The following is a 23,350-nucleotide window of genomic DNA, read 5'->3' on the forward strand; positions in this document are numbered from 1 at the left end:
TCCCTCTGAATATGGGTGACAGTTGTATGGCTGGGGCAGACTGAGGGGCCACTGGCAGTGGCACCAGGATTTATCTCTACTGCTTGTACTGCCTTTTTGGGATCCTATTCTCTAATCAGAACTCTTCCCCAGGATTTTGTCGAGGCTGCCTCATTCTTTATCTGAAAGGACATGTGCTCAAACCTGCCTGCAGAATGATTCTCACTGTGTAGAGAAAAGCTTAGTAAGAAATAACTAAAAAAAAAAAAAAATCAAAGAAGCAGATCCAAAAGGAAACAGGCAAAAGACACCTGGCAGAGCTTGCAGCCTCACATGCTGCCTCCACCTCTGGCCTTCTGCCATTTGGTTTTGTAGGCTGCCAAAGAACGTTGCTTAATACAGCGTTACTGCCAGGTGTGGGTATTGCTTGCCCATTGGGAAGTGGGTGATTCCCTGTGTGTTTGCTCAAGTCCCTTGACTTTTGCCCTCTAGTATCTTACACCAGGAGTGGGCTGGGGCCACCCGAGACCACCCCGATCCTCAAGCATAAGCCTGGAGTAGCACCTGCTTTGGATGTTCACGGAGGTTTTTGTTTGTTTGGCTAAAAGGTGTGTGTGTGTGTGTGTGTGTGTGTGTGTGTGTGTGTGTGTGTGTGCACTCACACATGCATGCACACGTGTGTTGGGCACTGTTTTGCTGTGAGTTCACTCTGGATTCTGGGTGTGAGAATGTTCTCCTCATTCTTGTCTTCTTTCTAGAGTTTCATAGAGGGTGCCCTGCGCTGTACACAGGGCCCTGGACTTAGAGGAATCTCTGTGTTTGGTCACCATTTTGAAATTCACGGTCCTTTAGAATAAGAGACCCTATATTTTTATTGTACACAAGACCCCACAAATTACATACCTGATGCTGTCTCCTTGCAGCCCCTTGTGGTGGGATTTGTGATGCCAATGAAGCTCTCCAAATCCCTAAATCCCCTGCCCTCTTCTGGTGTCTTCCTTGTTCTTCATTGTCCTTTCCCCTCCCTAAGATCTCCTGTCCTTCCTTCCACTCCCATAGGGGACTTTTCTCCCGAAGGCCACCAGTCCCTGTGACCTCATCCAAACCACACATGCCAGACAACAGCTGTTTCACTGCGCTCCATCTGACTTCACATCAAACCAAAGCTGGGATTCACTTCATTTAGAACAATGCCAAAAGCAGCAGCTTTCTTGCTTTTCCTACTCAACACTTACATTCTGATTTGGCCTCAAATCTCCCTCCAGATGGAGCCTCTGGGGGGGAAGTGCAGCCTGGGCCTCTCTGTGGGGAGACACTGAAACCTCCCTCTGCTTTTGGGCTTAGCAGGAAGAGCCAAGCACCAGAGACTCTGCCGTGGATCTGGAATGGAGATCGGGATCCAGCAAACTGGTGAGCAGCCTGTGGCCGTGGGGTGAAGGCTTGTGTGGTTCTAGCTACTTCTGGGGAAAAGGTGGGCTCTGGCCCTTCACATCTGCCCCCAAGGGAGGGAGAACACTGGAAGGCAACTGCCAAAACTGACATCATCCAAGACTTCTCACCCATCCTGTTCAATTTGAATTTTAAAAAAAAAAAAGTGGAGGAGAGAGGAGCTGACCAGAGAAATGGGTGCACAGTTGACAACAGAGTCCAAGTGTGGCAAAGGAGTTTATTTTTGGAGCATGGTAACAGCTATGCAGTTAGGGATGGTCCTTTCATGCTTCTCACCTGTGTATGTGTGTCACAAAGACATACTAAGACTTTGGAAATTTTCCAAAGGTGATTATACTTGTGTTGGGGTTCCCCCCCACTTTTTTCTCCCCTTGTACCTGTTTTAATCACAAACAAAATAGCTTTACAGCTTACTAAAACTCAGAAGTTGTCCTCAGAGGAAGCAGGTAAATATTTCCAACTGTAAATTTGCAATGCATTGATAAGCAGCAGGAAACAGGGCCCAGGAACCGAACCGAACAGCGGCTCTAACACTGGTGAGCCTGTCTTGTGGAAAGGAAACACACACACACACACACACACACACACGCACGGAGAAAAAAGTCTAGATGACCTAGAAAGAGCAGACCCTCTTCAGGACAGGGGCTTTAAAAACCAAAAATATCACTTGAGAGCAGTGTCAGAATTGAAAAGGGGCGAGGAACAGATCTACAAGAAGCCATGCTAAGAATGTGGTTTTAATAGAGGGAGGACTTGCAGGAAGCCACATGGCTGCCCTGGTACCAAGGAGCCACGTTTACCATAGATCCTGCAACAGCATTCTCCCTGAGACATACCTTTGCTGTCCCAACCACAAGGCTACCTCTTTAAAGAGTGGCGATTCCCCCAGTGCACCAACCACATTGCAGGGACTTGAAAGCATTGGCAAACAGATTCCACTGGCAGTCTCTTCCTAATCTCCCTGGCAAGCTGGAATAGCATGAGGGACAACCTGGCAAGCTACCCTTGTAACCGGAACATGTAGGTGCTGCCTAGAGAGGCCAGGATCCCTAAGAATGCTGGGCCCACGCTCTGCATCGCTGTCTCATCTCGTGTCCCCTGCAAATGAATGGGTTTCTTCTCCCCCAAACCCAGAGCCAAAGTTGTGTAGAAGACAGAGCCAAATAAAAGTTACGATAACCTCTACCAGAACCCAACTCTATGCCTCCCCAGCTAGAGTTGGAGTGGCAGGTAGACTGAAATCTTAATTCTGTAATGTGTGATTTACAAGTTTGCTTTGTAGATTCACCACAATGGAAGGCTGATTAAAAGAAAAAAAAACAAGCCAGGTGTGGTGACACATGACTTTGATCCCAGCACTCAAGAGGCAGAGGCAGGTGGGTCTGATAGACAAAGTGAGTTCTAAGACAACCAGGGCTAAACAGAGAAACCCTATCTTGAAAAACAAGCAAATGAAAGAGGCTGATTCTTGAGCAAGGCTCTGTGTGTGTGTGTGTGTGTGTGTGTGTGTGTGTGTGTGTGTGTGTGTGGTATTGCATGTGCAAATGGTACAAAGGACGGGTAAGAAGACCCTTAGAATCAAGGACTGTTGGGACACTCACAATACCTCACAGCCACACAGTAAAAATGTACAGAAGGCTGGGTTCCCTTATGAGTGAGCTTAGCAGTGGAGACATGAAAACCCTGGGCATCAACCCCTTCCTTCCCGTATCACCTGAATACATTTTTAAACATTGTTTGATACCACGAAAGTCAAGATTGTCTACCAGTCTTTTTCAAACTTTCAACAATGACCCACATTCTCATGGCTTCCTAGAGTCTTAAACACACAAACACACACACACACACACACACACACACACACACTCATACATAGACACACACGCTCTTATACAGCAAGAGTTTGAATCAAACTCAGCTCGATTATTTGGGTGTCCTTTTTGATTTGTGGTAATGGCCCACTGAAACATTTTGTGGTTGGCACTTAGAGCCAGACACGGATGTGTTCTGAACACATCAGAAATCGTCCTGTCCACTCAGCAGGCCCTGGGAGCAACACCAAGATCCCCATGGGTATCCAGCACAGAGGATGAGAAGGAAGTCTCCTACTGACAGGGTCCAAAAACAGTGACTTACATCCAGGTTGGCAAACCGTCTTGTAACCCACCTATTCAAGTTGCAAGACAAGGCTCCTTGCGGTGTTGTGAACCTGTCCCTTAAGGGTCACCCAACCGCTCATCAGGTCTTTGGGGTCTCTGCCGGAGGGTGAGCAGAGCCAGATCGGAGAGGGCAGAGTCCGAGGCCATCCCCCGGTCCTCTTGATCAGCTGAGAAGACATTAAAGAAAGCAGCGCGTGCTCCCCCACCATTGACTGCTGGCTGCGCTGACCCCGAAGGTTCTCTAAAGGTGTCCTTGCCCCAAGCGGAGTCGGCCCAGGCCGAGTGACCCAGATAAAGGTAGGAGCTGGGCAAGAGGGTCCACGGATCTTCCAGAGGTCTGCGCTGGGGAGGCAAGTCACTGTGCATGTCCCTGGAAAGGTGTCTGTCCGGCGGTTGGACCTGAGGGCAGTTTGGGGTCCCAGGATCGCCAGAGGAGAGAACGTTGTTCGGAGTCCGGAGGCATCGCAGACCCGGCGACCTTGGTGTGGCAGCGCTGCCCGCGCGAGGAGTTGTCAAGGCCCAGGACGTGGGCATCCAGTCGGGTTCACGCGTCCGGGACGCGACGCCGCTAGCCCGGGTTTCGCTGATGGTCAGCCGCGAGAGGCTCCGGCTCAGGGCGGCCAGGGTCGCGGGCTGCGTTGGCGGTGGGAGGCTGTGTGCGCTGGGCTCCCGGTAAAGCGGCCTGGCTGATGGGGGGCTGCTCCGGACACTCAGTGGCCGCTGCTCCTCGGCGCCACCGCCCGGCCAGGCCCGCGTCTTGGCTCGGAGTTCGTCGGCCACCGGCAGCTGCGCGTGGTGTGGCCTCTCTGGGTGGTAGAATCTGCACTTGACCCCATAGGTGCATTTCTTGCCTAGAAGGGGTGCAGGTTGGAGAGGGCACGGGATGAGACCTGGGATAAGCAAAGGCTTCCAATACCTAGACCGATACCCTTCCCCGGGCTGCTGACTCCGCTGCCTTCTGCCCCGTGAAAAGACCACAGGTCTGGAAGGTGACTCTGGTGGCAAGGGTTCTAGGATGGATAGGAGAGCATGCTCAGAGCTCCAGAACCCCCAAGGCCAGCAGAGTAAGTCTCCATCCAGGCACTCCTTTAAGCAGAGTCTGAAGCCAAAAGGGTCTGGTCACCCTTAGCCTCCTCTGCCCCAGGGACCCTATGGAAAAGGCTAACCTTCAGGATGGAGCCCGCAGTAGCCTTCAGGATGGGACAAGATCATGCCTCCAGGAACGCCTGTTTTCACTAATGGCCACATCCAACCCTGCACTGACCATTGCCTCCTGTCTACCCCTGTTCTAACCAGAGTGAACAAATGACCAAATAACTGACCATTTAAAACCCGAGCACTTCACAGGGTGAACCTCGACAATCTGGGCCAGCTTGGAGGGATAGTTACGTTAATTCTAACAAGAAGTGATTTCGAGTGTCAGCCGCGCCTTAATGAACTTCTTTAAGCACAAAAGCCAGGAGCATGAAAATAACTTTAACAAAGCAAGTTAATAAAAGAGCTAGGTAGACAGCTAGGATGAAACCCTTAACTCTGGATAAATAGCATGGACCAAGTTTGTGAGGCTGGAGGTGGAGGGGACAGGATGAAAACACATGCCAGGGATGCAGGGAAGGGCTGAGAACGAGAGCTGGGGGATGCACAGTCACCCCCGTGGCACCCGCCACCTCCCCACCCCCCCACACCCCCTAGTTGTAGAGCAGCTGTGGCTCTACATCCAGCCTTCATGGGTATCAGTTCATCCTTAGAGTTGTTGGTAAGCTACAATCCAGAAACGCTAGGCTTCTCACCAGGGGCAGGTAACTGGTTGAGGACAGAGCTTGTTTGGGCAGGAACCCAAGTTGCTGTTCTCCAGGCTAGGGCTTCCCACTGTACCCCTATGCAATCTTTACCAATTCCAAGACAAAACACCCAACACTGGGCTGCTACCCACCATAGGGACAGTGCTGCCAGGATGGCTCTGGGGGCCTTGGCTTCTTGCTGAGGAAATTGCTCAGGGTTGGTCCACGGCGGCCCAGGGGGTCATCAGGAGGCATGAACCTGAAAAATAACCAGAAAGGGGTCACTTCAAGAGCGAATGGGACTTACTTACCACTGGAACCTATGAGGGGGCTCAGGAGAGGAGGCCTTAGCCATCCAGAGAATACCAGATGGCGTGGACCATGTACTCAAGAAGATCCATGCACCACCGCACAACCCTCCCTTCACACCAGCCATCCCAGTGTGGTACTGGCCAGCAGGTTCAGAATCATCTCAGAGCTTGTGACATAAATGCAGTCTGAAGCTTTGCACTGTCCCCGTTAGGGAGAACTGGACACGTGTGTGTGTGTGTGTGTGTGTGTGTGTGTGTGTGTGTGTGTGTGTGTGTGTGTTTCCGGTGCTGTTTTTTAGGAATTTAAATATTAACAACTTCCTAGGTGTTCTGCTGGGACCCCCCACCCCTTCAGCCTCACGAAAGCCTAACAAAGTTCACACATTAACAGACAGCCCCCAGGAGGCTTGGGAACTGTGGGAACGCCTTGGAGGCCTAGGTCTTGTGCTGGTTCATCTGAACTGTCAGCTTGATGAGAATAGCCCAGAGGACGGCCCCTGGGCATGCTGTGAGAAGGTATCTCTATCTGGTTAAATGAGGTGGGAAGATGTACCCCTTGTGGGCAGCGCCATTCCCTAAGCTGGGCTCCTCGACTGTATAAAGAGGGGACAAGGTGACTGAGCCGACACATTCACCACTCTGCTTCTTGACTGCAGAAGCAATGTGACCAGCTGCCTCAGGTTCCTGCCACTGTGACTTGCTCACTATGATGGGTTGTAACCCAGAACCAGGAACCAAAATATGCCCGTAAGTTGTTTTTATCAGGGTATTTTATCAAAGCAACAGACCAAGAAAACAAAAAAACCCTTCCACCCACTCACAGTACACCAGGCCTCTCAACTCTGGCATATGCAAATGAAGGCTCAATATCGACCGTCTAAAACACCAGCAGGTAAGCCAAATGAGGCACAGACCCCTGTACACAGCACCTCTGCTAGGCTCAGCCCCACTCTTTGCAAACTCTGGGTATGAAGGAACCTCTGGGCTTGGCCTCAGCTTCTGGGGTTGCCCTGCCTCTGCACTCATGGTCCTCTAATGCCCATCTGGCTCCTGCCTCCTCCTCTCTGGCAAAGAGCCTCATCACAGAAAGGGACAGGTGTTCCAGATGTTCGGGTCAGAAAACAAAATGCAGCAAAAGCTGGGCATTGGTCCCTTATACCTGTAATCCCACTGTCGGGGAGGCTGAAGCAAGTTCAAGCAAGTTCAAGCCAGCCTGAGTAACTTAGTGAGACCATAACTCAATAAAATTTAGAAAAGGGTCCCCAATGTGCCTTTGATAGAGTACTTGCCAAGTATATGCAGAAAGCCTTGGGTCCAGCACCACAAAAACAAAATGCTTCTGAAAGTAAATAAGTAAACAAAATCCTCCCATTTACTAGGATCCTGTGTTTACTATCAATCCTTTTGTTCCCAGGAGCCCCTTTCAATTCACACAAAAGTTCTAGAGGAGGGTTAAAAAGGAAGAAGGGCTGTCTTTGCCTTCACTATCGCCCACAAGTTGAGCGAGTCCCACCCTGCAGAGAACCAAGTGATCCCTGACCCAGTGCGGACTCCAGGGCTCAGCTCCAGCCACACAGCTGGCTTCTTCTCCGAGTTGGGATCTGGCCAAGAATTGAGAAGCTGCCCACTGCAGTTATTAAAAGTTCTCAAAGGCTTCACCCCCCCCCCCCTCTCTCTCTCGGGAGCAAGAGCTGTGCCAAGAGGGCCCTGTGGGCATGCCCAGGGCTCTGAGGCAGGCGCCCTCACTCACAGCCAGTCAGGCCCTGACTTCTGACCCTCCACCCCCTTAGCAGAGGGCCAGGCATTAGAAGGACTTGACCAGGGCCTCTGGTTGTCACCAGGCCAGAGGCAGCCATGACCTGTCAACCCACAGCGAGGATTTCTAGCTTGACAGATTCATCTAGATCAAAGTTGAACAGAGAAAACCCATGAGAGAGAAAAGACCGGGGTTACGGCAGGGCGCTTGCTGAAGCATCTGTCCTGGGACTCGGAAGGGCATCTCTTCTTGGGTTCAGGAACAGGTGGCAGTGCAGGGTGGGGGCATGTCCAGACCTGACCCCAGGAATAACCGCAACTCCTTATAGGATACAGCTTTCTGTACCATCATACCACTTCAGCAGGGCCTCTGAGGAAACCACTGTGGATGGCCCAAAGCCTGAGCTCTTTCCCTGCGCTGCACCACCTCTCGGCCTTTGGGGTCAGGGCTTTGTTCTCTTCTGGGCTAGTGCACCTGGAGTGCCTCTTCTCTCCTCTCCTCTGCTCTTCCCCTGGTCCATAGTCATGCATTCATTCCTTCACGGATTCCTCCACTCCTGTGTCAGTAGTGTGGGTCTCCTATGTGCCAAGCGTGCTGGGAACATGGCAACTCAGTGGGCAAGTTGGGTCATTACGGAGTCAGAGACTTTATCTCAAACCATGTGCCAGAAGGACAGTCAGAGAACCCAGAGCAAGAGCTGATGGACTGTCGCCTAGAAGGGCTGGGGTTGTAGCCTAGATGGTAGAATCTATGTGTGGGATACATAAAGCCCTGCATTGGTTTGATCCTCAGCATGGTATAAACCGGGCATGGTGCCCATGTCTGTAATTGTGATACTTGGAAGATGTAGGCAGGAGGACCAGAAGTTCAAGGTGATCCTTCACTACTGGAGTCTGAAGCCAGCCTGGGATGTAAAAGGGTGTCTCCATCAGTATTCTTTAATGATCTATTTGTATTATTTTTAATCATGTGTAGGTATTTATGTCTGCATGTAAGTCTATATATGCGAGTGTAGGTGCTTTTGGAAGCCAGAGGTAGTGGGTTCCCTGGAGCCCGAGTTATAGATGGTTGTGAGCTGGCTGAAATGGGTGCGAAGAACCAAACTCTGGTCCCCTGGAAAAGCAACAAGTGTTCTTAACCCCTGAGTCATCTTCCTAGCCCCAGCCAGCATTTTTAAAAAGACAAAAACTTGAAAGGAAATACAAAATGTTGAAATCCCCCTTCCATGATAGCTTTGTTCTAATTTCAATTTTTAGATTTATTTTTATTTTATGTATATGGGTGTTCTCTCTCTCTCTCTCCTCTCTCTCTCTCTGTGTGTGTGTCTGTGTGTGTCTGTGTGTGTGTGTGTCTGTGTGTGTGTGTCTGTGTGTCTGTGTGTGTGTGTGTGTGTGTGTATACGCGTGCACACACGCACCATATGTACGCCTGGTTATAGGGCCCTGTCTTCCCGGCTCCTCAAGGCCAAGCACAGAATGCAAGAAATGTTTATGCTAACCAGCTTAGCTTCCTCTGCTCAATTCTGCTAGCCCGAGGGGATTAGCATAGAGCCTTGTTTCGTCTTTGGTATGGTAATTTCACCTGCTAAGGAGATTCCCACAGATGCCTAAATCTTCTCTAAACTGTCTGTCACAGCTCCCAACTCGGTATCCCCTGCCTGGAGCCAACCTGCCATTCAGCACCAAGCTGATAGTGCTGCTTTCTCACACCTGGCTGGGAGGGGGATTACTCTTCTGAGAAAGGGGTATTTAACCTGGCAAAAACTAAATAAAGTTGTCATTTACCTTTGGGCAAATGACCCAGACCTTTCTCTGTGTGTGTGCGTCTCTGTTTAGCCCCAGAACCTTACCCCGAGCTCATGGCTAGATACGGAAAAGCGCGCGTTCAGTATAGAAAAGAGGAAAGCGCAGATTTGGGTAGAACCCCCTACACCTGGTACCTATGGGATCCATAAAAGGGCGTCAGATCCCCTAGAACTGCAGTTACGGATGTCTGCGAGCCACCACATGGGTGCTGGGACTCAAACCTGGGTTCTCTGCAAGAGCAACCGTGCTCCAGCCCCGCCTTTCATGATGACTATCTTATGGGTTTTACTTGGACAGAAAATGGAGTTTGTGATGTGCTGAACACACTGGCCCACCTGCTGGACAGCCTCACTGGGAGTCGGTTCAATGGGCTATGAAAACCACAAGGTCATGGGCAGAACTGCTTTCAGAGAAACCAGTCACAAAAGAGAGGGGCTGTGAGGGAGAGGGACAGAGATGGCCCCCGGCCTGAAGGGGCCTGGTTCAGGCAAGCAGGCTTCCATCCCTTACCTGTCGTTCACAAAGGAGAACATGAGCAGTCGCTGCTCGATGAACCATTTCCACTCTGGGTTTTCACTCTGCAGGTCCCGGTAGTTGTCATTGGAGACGATGATGCCATCCTTCTCGTAGGCCACCTTCACAATGTAGCGGTCATCGTAGCACACGACTCGCTTGCCGTTGACCTTGCGGGACGGGGTGTACACCAACACAGCTTGCCGCTCCAGCTCTTCCAGCACGTGCTGCTCTGGGGCCACAGGGGGGGACTTGACTCAGGGCTCTATAGAAGGGCCTCGCCTCCCAACCCAGGAACGCCCCCAAACCATCTGCCTCCGTACCGGCTGCAGACAATCAGACCTGGGCAGGTTTGAAGGGATTATTACCGTTTAGATAGCTTCTTCCTATAAAGTCTAGACTGGTCTCAACTTCACAGTCTTCCCCCTTCTCCTCCTGACTGTTGGGATTACCGCCTGGCCACTTTAGTGACTCTTTAATGCCTATAATCCCGGCATTGGGAAGTAGAAGCAGGACAAGGAGTACGGGGTTACATGAGCCCCTGCCTCAAACAACACAGGCAAAAGTGCATAGTACACCTAAGCTACTTCCGATAAACAGCACGGAGAACTCGGTGAACTTCGAGAATGAGGTGCGCCATGCCTGGAAAGTCCCTGCTGCCCATCCCAGTCCAAAAGCCTCACTTCCCCTTCAGATAATGTGTCATAAAACAGTGTTGACAGTCCCCCTTGCTTTTATTTTCACAGGTACACAGGCGAGGATCATTTTCAGAGTGGCTCTGCCTCAGACTTTACCCAACGAATTGTCCCTACCCACACTCGTTTACCAGTTTCTTTGCCCAGTTACCATATGGTGACATGGTCTGGCTGTGCCCACGATGGCTACTGTCACCAAGTGAGTTTCTGGCATGTACATCCGGGGAACCCCCTGGGATAGCTCTCAAATATTTTGGGGCTTGCCAGGTATAACATGGTCCCTTACAGGGGTTTATTTTGCATTTATTTCTGCTTATCAATGGAATTGAGCATCTTTGCCTATTTTTACTGCCCATTTACAGTTTTCTTCTAGAAAACGCTTATTTGTGGTACTAAAGAAAAGGCTCAGAGGTTAGAAGCCCTGGCTGCTCTTCCAGAGGACTCTTGTTCAGTTCCCAGCACCTGCATGGCAGCTCACAGCTGTCTTTAGCGCCAGTTCCAGAGGATTTGACGCACTCACACAGACATACATATGTGCATACTTTAAAATAACTCTTTAAAAAAGGCTTATTTATGAAATAGCTCATCTTTCTGTAGGTTCTTGTCCTTGCTTCATTGATTTGGAGATGAACCCCTTCAGCAGTAAAATGTAAGCTATAGGACTGAAGATGTGACTGGTTTGGCCAAGTGTCTCCCTATGATGCCAGAAGCCTGGGGTTCAACCCCATCACCTCATAAAATAGGCCTGCAATGCCCGCCCTTAGCCCTGGAAGGAGAAGCAGGCAAGTCAGACGTTTAAGAAGGTAGATCCCGGTGCAGTCCAGACTCTTCCCTCTGTTCGCTCAGTCCTGTTTTTGTTTGTTTGTTTGCTTGCTTCCTTGCTTGGCTGGTTGGTTGGTTAGATGGTTTTGGGGCTTTGTTGTTATTGTTTTGTTTTGATGCACTGCTATCTGCTTCTGAGCCAAAGCTTCCAACGTGCCCAATTTTATTCATTACTCTGCACAGGACTGACTGCCCCTTTGTGGTTTGTTTTAAAATCCCAAGCCAAGTATGTTGGCACACACAGCACTTGGGTAACTGAGGCAGGAGAATCACCATGGTTTTAGGCTAGAAAGTTGAATTCCTGGCCAGCTAGGGCCATATAGCAGGACTCTGTAATAAATAGATAAATGCATAGAGGTCAGAGGACAACTCTTGAAGACAGAAATCAGAGAAAACCATACTGACTCTACAGCATGGAGGGAGTCGCAGCCCAGCAAATGCCTGGAAGGCCAAGCAGAGGTGGGAACAGCTCTCTCTGGGGGCAGCAAAGTGTTCCAGACAGAGGCAAAGAGCTATTGCTGCACCTGGGCCTCTTCTCATCTCCCATCGCTGTCTCTGAGAAAAAGAGGAAGGCATGACTAGCAAGGAGAATGGCCTCAATGTGCTGTTCTCTGGAAAGAAAGCCCTCGCTGTCCTCCCGTTGGAGTGTGTGGGCCCAGGAGCCTTGCTTCCTGTCTGCTTCAAGAAGGAGATGTGAAAGGAAAACTGTGAACGAATGCCCAAGGTCATCCCGACTCCTGGGAAAAACCCTCATTCTAGGAGAGAAACCCATGGTACTTAAATAGGCTTTTGCTGATCAGACTGACTCTGGTGAGAGGCTCAGTGGATAAAGACGCTTGCAGCTAAGCCTGGCAGTTCATGTAACATGACTGCATCATGTATACACACACACGCACACACACACACACACACACAAATAAAAATAAAATAAATAAATGTGCCTTTTAATCAAGATTCCCAATGAACAAAAAGGACTGATAAACAAAACAACAGACTTAAGGAAAGAAAACCTAAGAGCAAGAGAGACTAAAATGAGCAAAGAGAACTAATCTCATAAAAAAATAATAGAACTAAGAAAAAACAAATAGAAATCAAGACAATGTTTTAAAAAGTCTACATTAGCATAGAAATATCCAAGAGGATATGGCATCCATAAGATTAGCAGTTTACTTAAAAAAACAAATGAATAAAAAGAGAAGGGGGCAAGAGGCAACTGGTAGCCATGAATGGCATTTAAACCAAACTAAAGGGCTGGAGAGGTGGCTCCATGGGCAGAGGGCTTATCTAGCACACAGGAAGCCTGGGCTTAAGCAGCAACACCACTATACCAAGCCTGATGCTGCACATCTGTAATCCCAGCACTGTGGAGGCAGATGTAGAAAGATCAGAAGTTCAAGGTCACTCTCAGCTACACTGGCATTCAAGGCCAGCCTGGGCTATATGAGACAAGACATTCTGTCTCTGTCTCTCTGCCTCTCTCACACACACACACAGACAGAGAGACAGAGACAGAAGAGTGGGGATAGATACCTTTGGTTAAAATCAGAAAAGTCAAGCACTCTTCCAAATGACCCAGGGGAAACCAGCACTCCTGCTGTTGACTTGGCTGGATTGATGCCTGTGAAGGTTTAGCGCCCACCTCTGGTGTAAGAAAGCAGAATGGGAAACAAGCAAGGGCTGGGCATGTAGCTCTGTAGTGGAGCACTGGCCGAGCACATGCAGGCTCTGTGTTCAAGGCTCTGGACAGCAAAACAACAGCAACAACTGTTTATCTCCATCACGGTGTCCAACCAGTTGTAGCTTAGAATATCAACTATATTGAGAATGAAAATGGGGCTGGGGCCCTTTCACCCAGTCTCTCCAGAGTCAATCTTGGGAGCCCCCCCCTCCATTCCCTAGAGACTCTTCTCCTGGTGCAGACCCAGGGTCCCCTCAGGTCTTTCTCACTGACCCTCTCAGCCTTCCCTCCCAGCTCCTCTCCACTCCTTTGTGTCAGTGACCAACACAGAGAAATATCTTGTACCAGGGACCCCAGTAGCACACGGGGCTGGAATGCAGGTGGGCAGTTCTCACTGGCCTTGCTGTCCTCCACTATGGTCTCTCCGGAATCACTACTGATTCTGTGATAGCCTGAAGACAGGAGTCCCTCTTCCCACACCTTCACTCCCTGGGAACTCTACTTCTTGATGTGGGCCTCATGGACCCCGGCTCTGACTCTTCAGTGGAGACTCTGAAAGCCAGAAAGACCTGGACAGATGTTCTGCACACTCTACGAGACCACAGATGGCATCCCAGACCACTATACTCAGGAAATTATCGATCACGATTGACTAAGAAAGAAAAACATTTTAAGATTACATACAATTTTAAGCAATTTTTATCTACCAATCTAGAGCTATAGAAAGCAATAGAAAAAAACTTCACTCAAAGAGAAGGTTGTCTATACCCAGGAAGATACAAGGAATAAATAATACCAAAATGCTAATAAAAGGAGAGGAAACACACAACAACAACAACAAAATAAAAGGAATTAATAAACACTGCTCATTGATACCTCTCAATTTTAATGGTCTCAATTCACCAATAAAAGCAGATTAGAAAAAACAAGATCTGTATTTCTGCTGTGTCTAAGAAACAGCAAGGATAGCCATTACCTCCGGGCAAAAGGATGGGAAAAGGTATTCTAAGCAAACGGACACAAGAAGCTAGCTGGTGCAGTCATTTTAATATCTGACAAAATAAACTTCAAACCAAAAATTACCAGAATAGATAAGAAGGATCCTATATCTCGTTAAAGGGAAAAAATCTACAAAGAGGAAATTGCAATTCTAAACATTTAGTCATTAAGCTCAAGGGCTCCCAAGTTTATAAAAGAGACACTACTACAGCTCCAATCACAGATTGACCCTCACCGTGATGGTGAGAAGCTTCAGTACCTCACACTTGACAACAGACAGGCCATCCTGACAAAACTAAACTGTTAAATAGCATCACAAATGAATGAACCTAGCAGATGTCTACAGGACATTTCACCCAAACACTAGAGAATATATTTTCTTATCAGCACTCATAAAACGTTCTCCAAAATTAATCATATACTAGAACACAAAGAAAGTCACATCAGATACAAGAAAGTTGAAATAACACCCTATATCTTTTCTGACCACTACAGATTAAAACTGGACATCAAAAAAAAAAAAAAAAAAACAAAAACAAAACAAAACAAAAAAAAACCAGAAACAGCAGAAAGTACACAAACTCATGGAAAGTGAGCAACTTACCCCTGGGAAAACTGGCTCAATCCAGATCACCCAAACCTACGGGACACAATGAAAGCAGTCCTAAAGGGCATAGACTAAGCTCCCACACAAAAAACAAAACAAAACAAAAGAAGCTGGGCAGTGGTTGCGCACACCTTTAGTCCCAGCTCTCGGGAGGCAAAGGCAGGTGGATCTCTGTGAGGTCGAGCCCAGCCTGGTCTACAAGAGCTAGTTTCAGGACAGCTACGACTGTTATTCAGAGGAACCTTGTCTTGAGTTCAATTCCCAGCAACCACATGGTGGCTCACAACCATCTGTAATAAGATCTGGTGTCCTCTTCTGGCCTGCAGGCATACATGCAGGCATAAAACTGTATGCATAATAAAAATACAATCTTAAAAAAAAGAAAAAGATCTTTACTAAATAAACATTCAGCAGAGAGTGTCTAAAATATATAAAGAACTAAAAAAAAAATTGAACATCAAGAAAACAACCCAATTTAAAAATGGGGTACAGAACATCTTCTCAGAAGATGAAACTCAGACGGCTGAGAAACACTTGAAATGTTAAACATTTCAGTCAACAGGAAAATGAAAATAGAAACCATTGTCAGATTTGATCTTGCACTCTCAAAAATGGTCAACATCAACAAAAAAAAATGACAGCTCATGCTGGTGAGGATGTGGGGTAACGAGAATACTCATCCACTGCTGGTGGGAGTGTAAACTTGTACAGTCATGAAAATCAGTGTGGTAGTTCTTCAGGAAGACGGGGATAGATATACCTCAAGATCCAGGCATACCACTCTTGGGCATATACCCAAAGGTCTCTACATCCTACTGCAGAGACACCTGCTCAACCATGTTCATTGATGATCTATTCATAATAGCCAGAAGTCTGGAAACAGCCTATATGACCATCAGCTGATGCAATGGTTCTCAGCCTTCCTAATACTGCGACCTCCAACCATAAAATTATTTTGCTGCTACTTCATAGCTGCAATTTTGCTACTGTTATGAATTGTGTTGTAAATATCTGATATACAAGATATCTGATATGTGGCCCCTGTGAAAGGGTTGCCCGATTCCCCCACCTCTGAAAGGATAGCAACCCACAGGTTGAAAAACACTGAACTGATGAATAGATAAAGAAAACGTGGGTACATTTACTCAATAAAATATTATTCACCTGTTAATAAAAATAAAATTATAAAATCTGCAGGTAAATGGGTAGAGCTAGAAAAGAAATCATCCTGAGTGAGGTAACCCAGACCCAGAAAAACAAATGGCCTGTGTTTTCTCTTATATGTGGATGTTAGCTTTTAAGCTTTCAATATGTATATAAGGATCTGAATAAACACCGAGGTTCGGTACCCAGTAAGGGACTAGCGAGGAGAAGAGGACTGGCCAAAGAGGAGGAGGTAGGATATATTTTTATGAAGAGACAAAAGGGAAACTAGAGGATTAAATATGTGGGGGATGGGAGAGAAGGGTAAAGGAGGAATATAGAGAGGAACAGTTAAGATGAAAGGTATTTGAAAAACCATAGGAAAACATACTGCTGAGAAGCTTCCTAAAATACACACATACATAAAAAGAATCTAAATGGAGTCACCAAATAATAGCAGTGCCCCAACTAGACATCTTATTCCACCAAGTAAAATCCCCAGTGCCTGGAGTTTTTGTTTTTATTTTGTTGAGTCACTGACCTAAGAGCCCCTTGGGAACCCCCAAACACCGGAGGCCATTGCCAAGGCTATTGGTTACTCTCCATAAATTGATGGTAACGCTCCCCTGCTGAAGATGCTACTTATTTACATCATCAAACAGGAGAAATCGAGCTGGTGCCTAACCGGAAGCTTCTCCTCTACTGACTAGCATTCATGATGCTAGAAGGTATTCTTTTGTTGCTGTCGTTTTGTTTTGTTTTGAGACAGGGTTTCTCTGTGTAGTCCTGGCTGTCCTGGAACTCGTTCTGTAGATCAGGGCGGCCTCGAACTCACAGAGATCCGCCTGCCTCTGCCTCCCGAGTGCTGAGATTAAAGGTGTGCGCCACCACCGCCCGACCCTAGAAGGTACTCTTAATATACTCAGCTACAAACCTTACAACCTACAACAAGGACCTGCTTGTAAGTGGAAACAACAGAGGTACAACTTCACGGGAGTAGCCAGCCACTTTCTGACGGGATTTAAGGGTCACTCTGGGAGACACTGCCGAAGTGGAGAAGAAGCTCCAATTAGACAGGTCATGGGCCTACGGGGAAGCCTACGACTATTCTGCTAAGGGAACACAGTGGTAAAATGCCTTCCAATGAGATACTGCTGCGCTCCTAGATTGGGTCACCACTTAGGTTGCACAAGAGGATCTTCTTCTTACAGAAGATGGGAATTAACAGAGACTCTCAGCTGGACCAAGGGTGGAAAGTCAGACTTCAGAGCACTCAGTCTGAAGTGGGATGTCTTCATCGAATTCCACCGCAAGGCTCCGGGGTCTAGGCTGAAGACGTACAAAGATTCCAAGAGGAAGGCTATCTTCCAGGCACAACAGGACCGGTGCCTGTGTGAACTCTCGGAGACCGTGGCAGCACACACAAGACCCACAGGTTCAAGCCAGATGCTACCTGTCCCAGAACTGAGACAGGGAAGTGGACACAGGCTCCCACCCCCAGCCAGGAAGTTATCTGCGAATGAAAGCAGTTGCGAGAGGAGACTCGGTTTCTCCAGCAGACACCTCAGGGCAAGACCTCGGCCAGGAGCGGTTGACTAATGGCGAAATAAACACAGTGGTATTTTTGTGGACTTTCTGTTTAATTTTGCTTTGTTTGGGCCCTTTTTTATGTTATTGGTATTTTGCTTGTTTGTTTTGATTTTCATTTTTGTATATGCGGGTTGCTGCTTCTTTTTTGGTTATTTTTTTCTCTTTGGTTTTTGTTTTTTTTTTTTTCTTTTCGGGTTGGTTTTTTTTTATTGTTTGCTTGTTTGTGGTTTTTTGGGGGGTGGGCTGTTTTTGTTTTTCAAGACAGGGTTTTTCTGTGTAACAGTACTAGATGACCTGGAACTCATTTTTTAGACCAGGCTGGCCTTGGATTTACAGAGATCCTCCTGCCTCTGCCTCCTGAGTGCTGGGATTAAAGGCGTGCACCACCACCACCAGCTGTTTTGACTTTTTTTTAAAGAGAGAAAGAATAGAAAGTTGGGTAGGTAGTGAGGCAGGGAGGATCTGGGAAGATCTGGGGGAGAAGAAAACATGATATTTCTAGTTGGAAAAAAAAAAAAAGAAAATGGGGCTGGGAATCAGAAAAAGGGCCCGTGGTTAAGCACATGGGCTGTACTTACAGAGGACCACAGTAAGTTATGGGTGCCTCAAAACCATTAGTATCTCCAGCTCGAGTAATTCAGCACCCTTTCAGGTTTCTGAGGGCATGCGCTCGCGCGTGCGCAAACACACACACACACACACACACTATGCATATATTGTACATAAATAAAACAAATTAAATAAGATACATCTGGGACTGTAACCTGGTAGTACTGTGCTTATCTAACATGGGCAAAACCTCTGGTTTGACCCCCCAGCACTGAAAGAAAACAAAAACACTAAAAATAATTTCTGGGTCTCCATTTCCATTTCTTTAGATGAAGTTATTGAAGAGGTATTTAGCAAATAGTAAATATTACCTGACAGAATGACTGTCTCCACGAGAGCCTATTAGGTGTGAAGTGTGGCTCCCATCTTCAGAGGGTTAAATGTTGTAAGACACAATTGTTTTACACTATAAATCATTCACAAGAAATGATAGGCGATGTGCTTGTCCACAAATGAGGGAGTAAGAGTTGCAGCTTGTATACTCCACAGGTTTTCATGACATTTCTGCTCTGAGGAAGGGCTGGGAGCTAGAATGCTGGGTGTTCATAGTCAGGAACTTTCAGTGCAGGGAGAAAGACCATTAACCAGGTAGTTAACCAACTACTAAACAGGTAGCTGACCACCATGGTGGCTGACACTACCACAGGACAGCATGCGGCATACCTCTGATGGGGGTATCAGATCTTGACGGTTCTTTCCTCCAGGATGGGACAAAAACTTTGATGTAGGTGTGTCCTCGATCCCTGAACCAGTCCACAGCCAGACGAATTCCCCGGCAAGAGAAGGCTTCCTTATTTCCATGGCTGCAATGGAAGACAAAGAAATCTGAGGAGAAACCAAAAGGGGCTTTCTCTGGAAGCATTCTGGGTCACAGTCTAAAACTGAGAGGGAAATGGGCAAAGAGAATCTTAAACACGGTCCCTTCCTCCCACAGACCACAGCGGCAGGCAGCTTTTGAAGAGAGCACAGAGGTACTCAGGCTCCTCTGGGTGGGAGGGGACATATTTCAAGGGAAGCTAGAAAGAGCAAACATCGAAGAAAAAAAAAATAAAAAGAATCGTGAAAATAGACGAGATAAGCCATCGGCAGAATTGCACTCCCTTTGAGAGATGACGGCACTGGCTCTACCAGGATTCCCAAGTCCAAGCAAGGGACCAGTGCTCCACAAATCCCACAGAAAACATCAATGCTGCAGAAAAAGAAGGGCTATGTGAGATCTTGCTGCATCTTTTAGGCCTCTTAAAAAATCATCATCTTAGCCAGGCACCATGATATACATCTTTAATCCCAGCACTTAGGAGGCAGAGGAAAGTATTCTCTGTGAGTTCTGGGTCTGCCTGGACTACATAATGACTCCCAGGTCAGCCAGGGATACACAGTGAGGCTCTGTCTCAAGTAAAGAAAATTATCTTCCTCAAGTAGGGGATGATAGGATATTCTTTTAATCCTTGTATCTTGGAGGTAGAAACAGGAGGACCAAAAGTCTAAGGTCATCCTTGGCTATACATTGAGGTTAGCCTGGGCTACACAGACCCTTGCTATGGAAGAAAGGGTGTGGGGGTTTATCTTCCTGTATCTTAGGAGGGCTGAGAGATGTAGAGGGGTTCTAGCTTTGAAGTAGATATAAGAATATGGCGGACACCCGTGTGTGGCTCACAGAGCTCAGCTGGCTCATAGAGAATGGTGAGTCGGGCTGGAGACGTGAGACAAGAAGCTTTGGGGTCATCAAATAGGAGTCAGTGATTAGGTGTGAGCTGCTGCAGCTGAGTAAACGAGACAGAAAGTGGATTTGGGGGACGTTTAGAAGGTGCCAGAACTCAGGAAGTGACTGAGAAGAAGGTATCAGGTTCTTCCAGGTTCCTGTGGGCTGTGCACTGACAGGAACTCTGGAAGGGTTCTGAGTGGAGGGAAAGAGCCATTCATAAGTTTGGCGTTGGATATAAGTCTTGTGACTGTAAAGTCGACATGTTGAGTAAATAGCAAGGGGTCAGAGGGGAGATCTGAGTAGTAAAGGTTGTAGGTCACCCTTGCTTAACCCAGAGTTGAAACCGCAGTGTGGACAGCATCGCTGGACTGCCAGAGAGGAAGTTAGAGGTCGCAAACTTGACCTGGAATGAGTTTGGGATGCAGTTGCTGGTTTTAGGCAGGGGGGGGGGATCTCTTACAAAAGAGACAGAAGGGATCTCTCCAAGGGACAGGAAGACAGACAGTCAGGTGTGCTGCTCTCTGGATGCCAGGGAAGGAGGCAGCTAAGTGCCCTCTGGGGGACCGGTGAAATCTAAAGGCTTTGCTTGCGCTGGGTCAATCCAGGTCACCGGTGCTAGAGACAGACAAGTGGACGGATCTGAGACAGTGTGAAGGCCCAATCAACAGGCTGAGCCGTGAATGTGGCAGAGCCGGACCTCCAGATTAGATCATTTTCTGCCCTCTACTTCTCCAGTCTGTTTTTCCTCCAGCTGTGTAATCAACCGTGCACCTTGCTGGATGCCATCAGTGAGTCTTTGCCGCAGCTATCCCTGCCCTGTCACGGGATTCACTCCTCTTCCTTCTCCTCCAGTTCTCTGCTAAAGCCTTGCTTCCTCAGGACACCATCACAGAGACGCTTCCTAGCATTTAAGAACATTTACCCAGCCAGACCCACTGATGCACACTTGTAATCTCAGCACCCAGAAGGCTGAGGCCAAAGAATTGCCTGGAGTTGGGAGGTAGACTGGCTGCTTACATAGCAAGCCCTTGTCAAAACAGAAAACAAAACAAGCCACAACAACAACACACACACACATACACACGCATGCGCGACCCCAAGAGACTCTGCATGACCACCAAGATCCCAAGGACTAACCAAGGTTCCTGATTATTAGTGAAAGTTCAGTAAAAATTTGCTGAGTAGCTCCATTATGGAAAAGATACCTGGCCAGCAGGAAGAAAAACAATGCAGGCAAAAGGGGAGGATTGCCTGGAAAGACCTACAGTCCTATTTTGTTTACCGAAGGTACAGCAATGTGACCACAAATCACAGAATAAACACAAGGGACATAGAGACTAGATAGGTTCATCTCCCGCCCCTCCCCCAAAAAACCAAGTAAGGTGGGAGCATGTATGCATAAATGTGGGTGCTAGAGGAGGCCAGAGGCGTCGGGTCCGTCTAGAGCTGGCGTTGACAGGTGCTTGTGAACTGCCTGACCTGGGACCTGAACCAGTGTCCTCTGAAAGATTCTGAACGGGACTCTGAACTCGAGCCCTGAGACAAGTCCCCAGAAGCCTGGCTAGAAGCAGCCAGCTCACACCCTGGTACAGACCGCACTGAGGTCCCCTTGCTGTGCTGACTCTGCCGTGTGATTCTCCCTGCTGTTTTCTTAGGACTGAGACAGACACAGGTTTCCAGACTAAGAGCGGGAGTCCAGGAAAGCAAGGAACCTGTCGAACTTGGAGTGGGTGTAAACTGTCTCTGGCAGCTCCTTCAGCTTCGGTAACCATAGGGATCTTCGCTGCACAGGCTGGTGTTTTTTTTTCTCTTCGGCCTCAGAGGCTGCTCTGGGAGCCTTGTGCAAACAGCGGGAAGAAGGTAGCAGCAGTACACAGTGGGAAAGGAGGAGGAACCCCTCCCACACACGGGGTACTGGTTGAAAGAAGAGGGGAGAAAGGTAAGGGAGTCATTCTCAGGGCCGTTCCTGGCCCCTCCTTCTTCTGATAAGGCCTGGGAGTAGCAGAGACACAGAAACTTGCCTCCAACAAGAGGCTGAAGCCTTGTGGCCCAGCACATTTGGGCAGGCTGCACACTCTCAGAAAAATTCTGGCCTGAAGGCTGTGTGCTTTAGAAGTGTCTCATAGCGGGTGCTGGAAACATCTCCCTAGATCTCTTACAGGCACTAGGCCTGATGTTATCAGAGACCTACAGATGGAACAGGTCCCTGGTAGAAGAGACTATTTTAAGCAGGCATAGCTGCCAAAAGGAAAAGCCAAATGGCACTCCTGTCACGAGCCTTAGAAACTCTTTTTCCAAAAAACACTGGGCCTCACTTGGTCCCACAGTGATCAACCAGACCTCCCAAGGCAGCACAGGCCACCTCTACAATGAGAACATTATCCAGAATGAAGAGGCTCCGCCCTAGGGAAAGTTGTCTAATAAACACCAGACTGTCCCCTTCGGTGACAACAGTGATCAAAAGATGTAGCCACCTCTTAGGATGACCCTGCAGTCTGAGCTGAAACAGGGGACCACACCTTGACCAGGACTGCCTAATTATGCACACCTCTTCCTCCTTGCTCCAACTCTTCCTTTATTTAATTCATGTCAGTACCCCGAACCTGGGGGTCCTTGGATCCCTTTATCTGTCCCTCTTCTCAGTGCACACTAATTAAGTCTCTGGTCTCTGTTTTCCCCATTCCTAGTCTCTTTAATTAGCATGTTAGGACAGGCAGTAGGGCTTACCTGTTGGGGCTGCTGAAGCCCCAGCTCTTGACCTAAAATTCTCGTTACAATCTCAATTCACCAGGACACTCTTGTAGGTCCAAGCCCTCCTGTCCCAGCTATCACAGGGGAGATCAATGTCTCCCGTAGCTATTGGGAAAGGAGTCAGGCCAGAGGTGGAAGACAGAGCCCGATCATCCAGAAGGTTAGACAGGGAGGGAACACCATAAGGTACAGGCAAAAGTCGTCAGGCCTTCCTATTCCTAAAAACTGAGGAAACACAGAACTGTGAAGGACGGGCACACCTCGTCCACCTTCCCTCCCTCAGGCATGTGCAGCTCCTGCTCTGCAGCCATCCGTCCCCGGCCAGTTCTGAAGCAAAATGGCCCCAGCACAGTTACTCTGAACACTATTTAATTGCTGTGTCTCCTGGGACTCTCGTGTATCTGTCTTAATCACTCAAAACCACGCAGCACTTGCATATCTCTATTGAACTGGTGGACAAAGACTTAAGACAGGTGCAAAGGCAATCTGCTTTTGCAACCTAGAACTCTCTAGTCAGAATGAGTTTTGATGCGTGTAGGGTAGACAGGCAGCTTGAAGTGATGCCAGTAGTGGCCATATAATTGGTTCTGAAAACAGTTAACAAAAAGAAATAAGCCAGCTTTCCCTCCTGGATCTTTTGATAGGTGTGGGGTTGGGTGGCGGAGACATTCGGTGGGAGGGAGAAAGGGGGAAACTGAGTCTCAGTAGAGTTCCAATCAGGAGGTGACAGTCATCCTGGGTCCCTTTCCAGGAGAGAAGGGTCCATCTGGTCATCTGTCCCTGTCTTTGCACCAACTTACGAACTCCTACCACAACAGGACTGTGCTGGGGGCTAAGTTATCAACCACGCATGCTCCTGTAACCCTAACACTCACAAGGTTAAACAGTATGGTAAGCTTGAAGCTAGCCTTGGCTAACGGCGAGTTTCAGGCCAGCCTAAACTACAAAGATCTTTTCTCAAAATATTCAAATCACAGGACCCCAGGACATAACTCAGG

General features: G+C 48.1%; 1 protein-coding gene and 1 non-coding gene across 5 annotated transcripts in view; one reads left to right on the forward strand and one right to left on the reverse strand.

The window, feature by feature from the left end:
* Positions 1 to 1,625: 1,625 nt before the first annotated feature.
* Positions 1,626 to 23,350, reverse strand: part of Zc3h12d (zinc finger CCCH-type containing 12D) — a 36,887-nt gene continuing 15,162 nt past the window's right edge. For all 4 annotated transcript variants that reach the window (XM_085688399.2, XM_048425468.3, XM_085688397.2 and 1 more), the window contains exons 3-6: positions 18,560 to 18,699; positions 9,751 to 9,985; positions 5,521 to 5,627; positions 1,626 to 4,438 (exon numbers count right to left, since the gene is read on the reverse strand). In XM_085688399.2, coding sequence (XP_085544525.2) covers positions 3,645 to 4,438; positions 5,521 to 5,627; positions 9,751 to 9,985; positions 18,560 to 18,699 — 1,276 coding nt within the window. In that variant the 3' untranslated portion in view covers positions 1,626 to 3,644. The remainder of the gene's footprint in view (positions 4,439 to 5,520; positions 5,628 to 9,750; positions 9,986 to 18,559; positions 18,700 to 23,350) is intronic.
* LOC125394670 (small nucleolar RNA SNORA40) lies at positions 22,779 to 22,900 on the forward strand. The gene has a single exon (XR_007230297.3). It is a non-coding gene; the product is annotated as a small nucleolar RNA SNORA40 (small nucleolar RNA).

Source organism: Myodes glareolus, chromosome 1, assembly GCF_982192425.1.
Source record: "Myodes glareolus chromosome 1, mMyoGla1.1, whole genome shotgun sequence".
Classification (NCBI taxonomy): Eukaryota; Metazoa; Chordata; class Mammalia; order Rodentia; family Cricetidae; genus Myodes; species Myodes glareolus.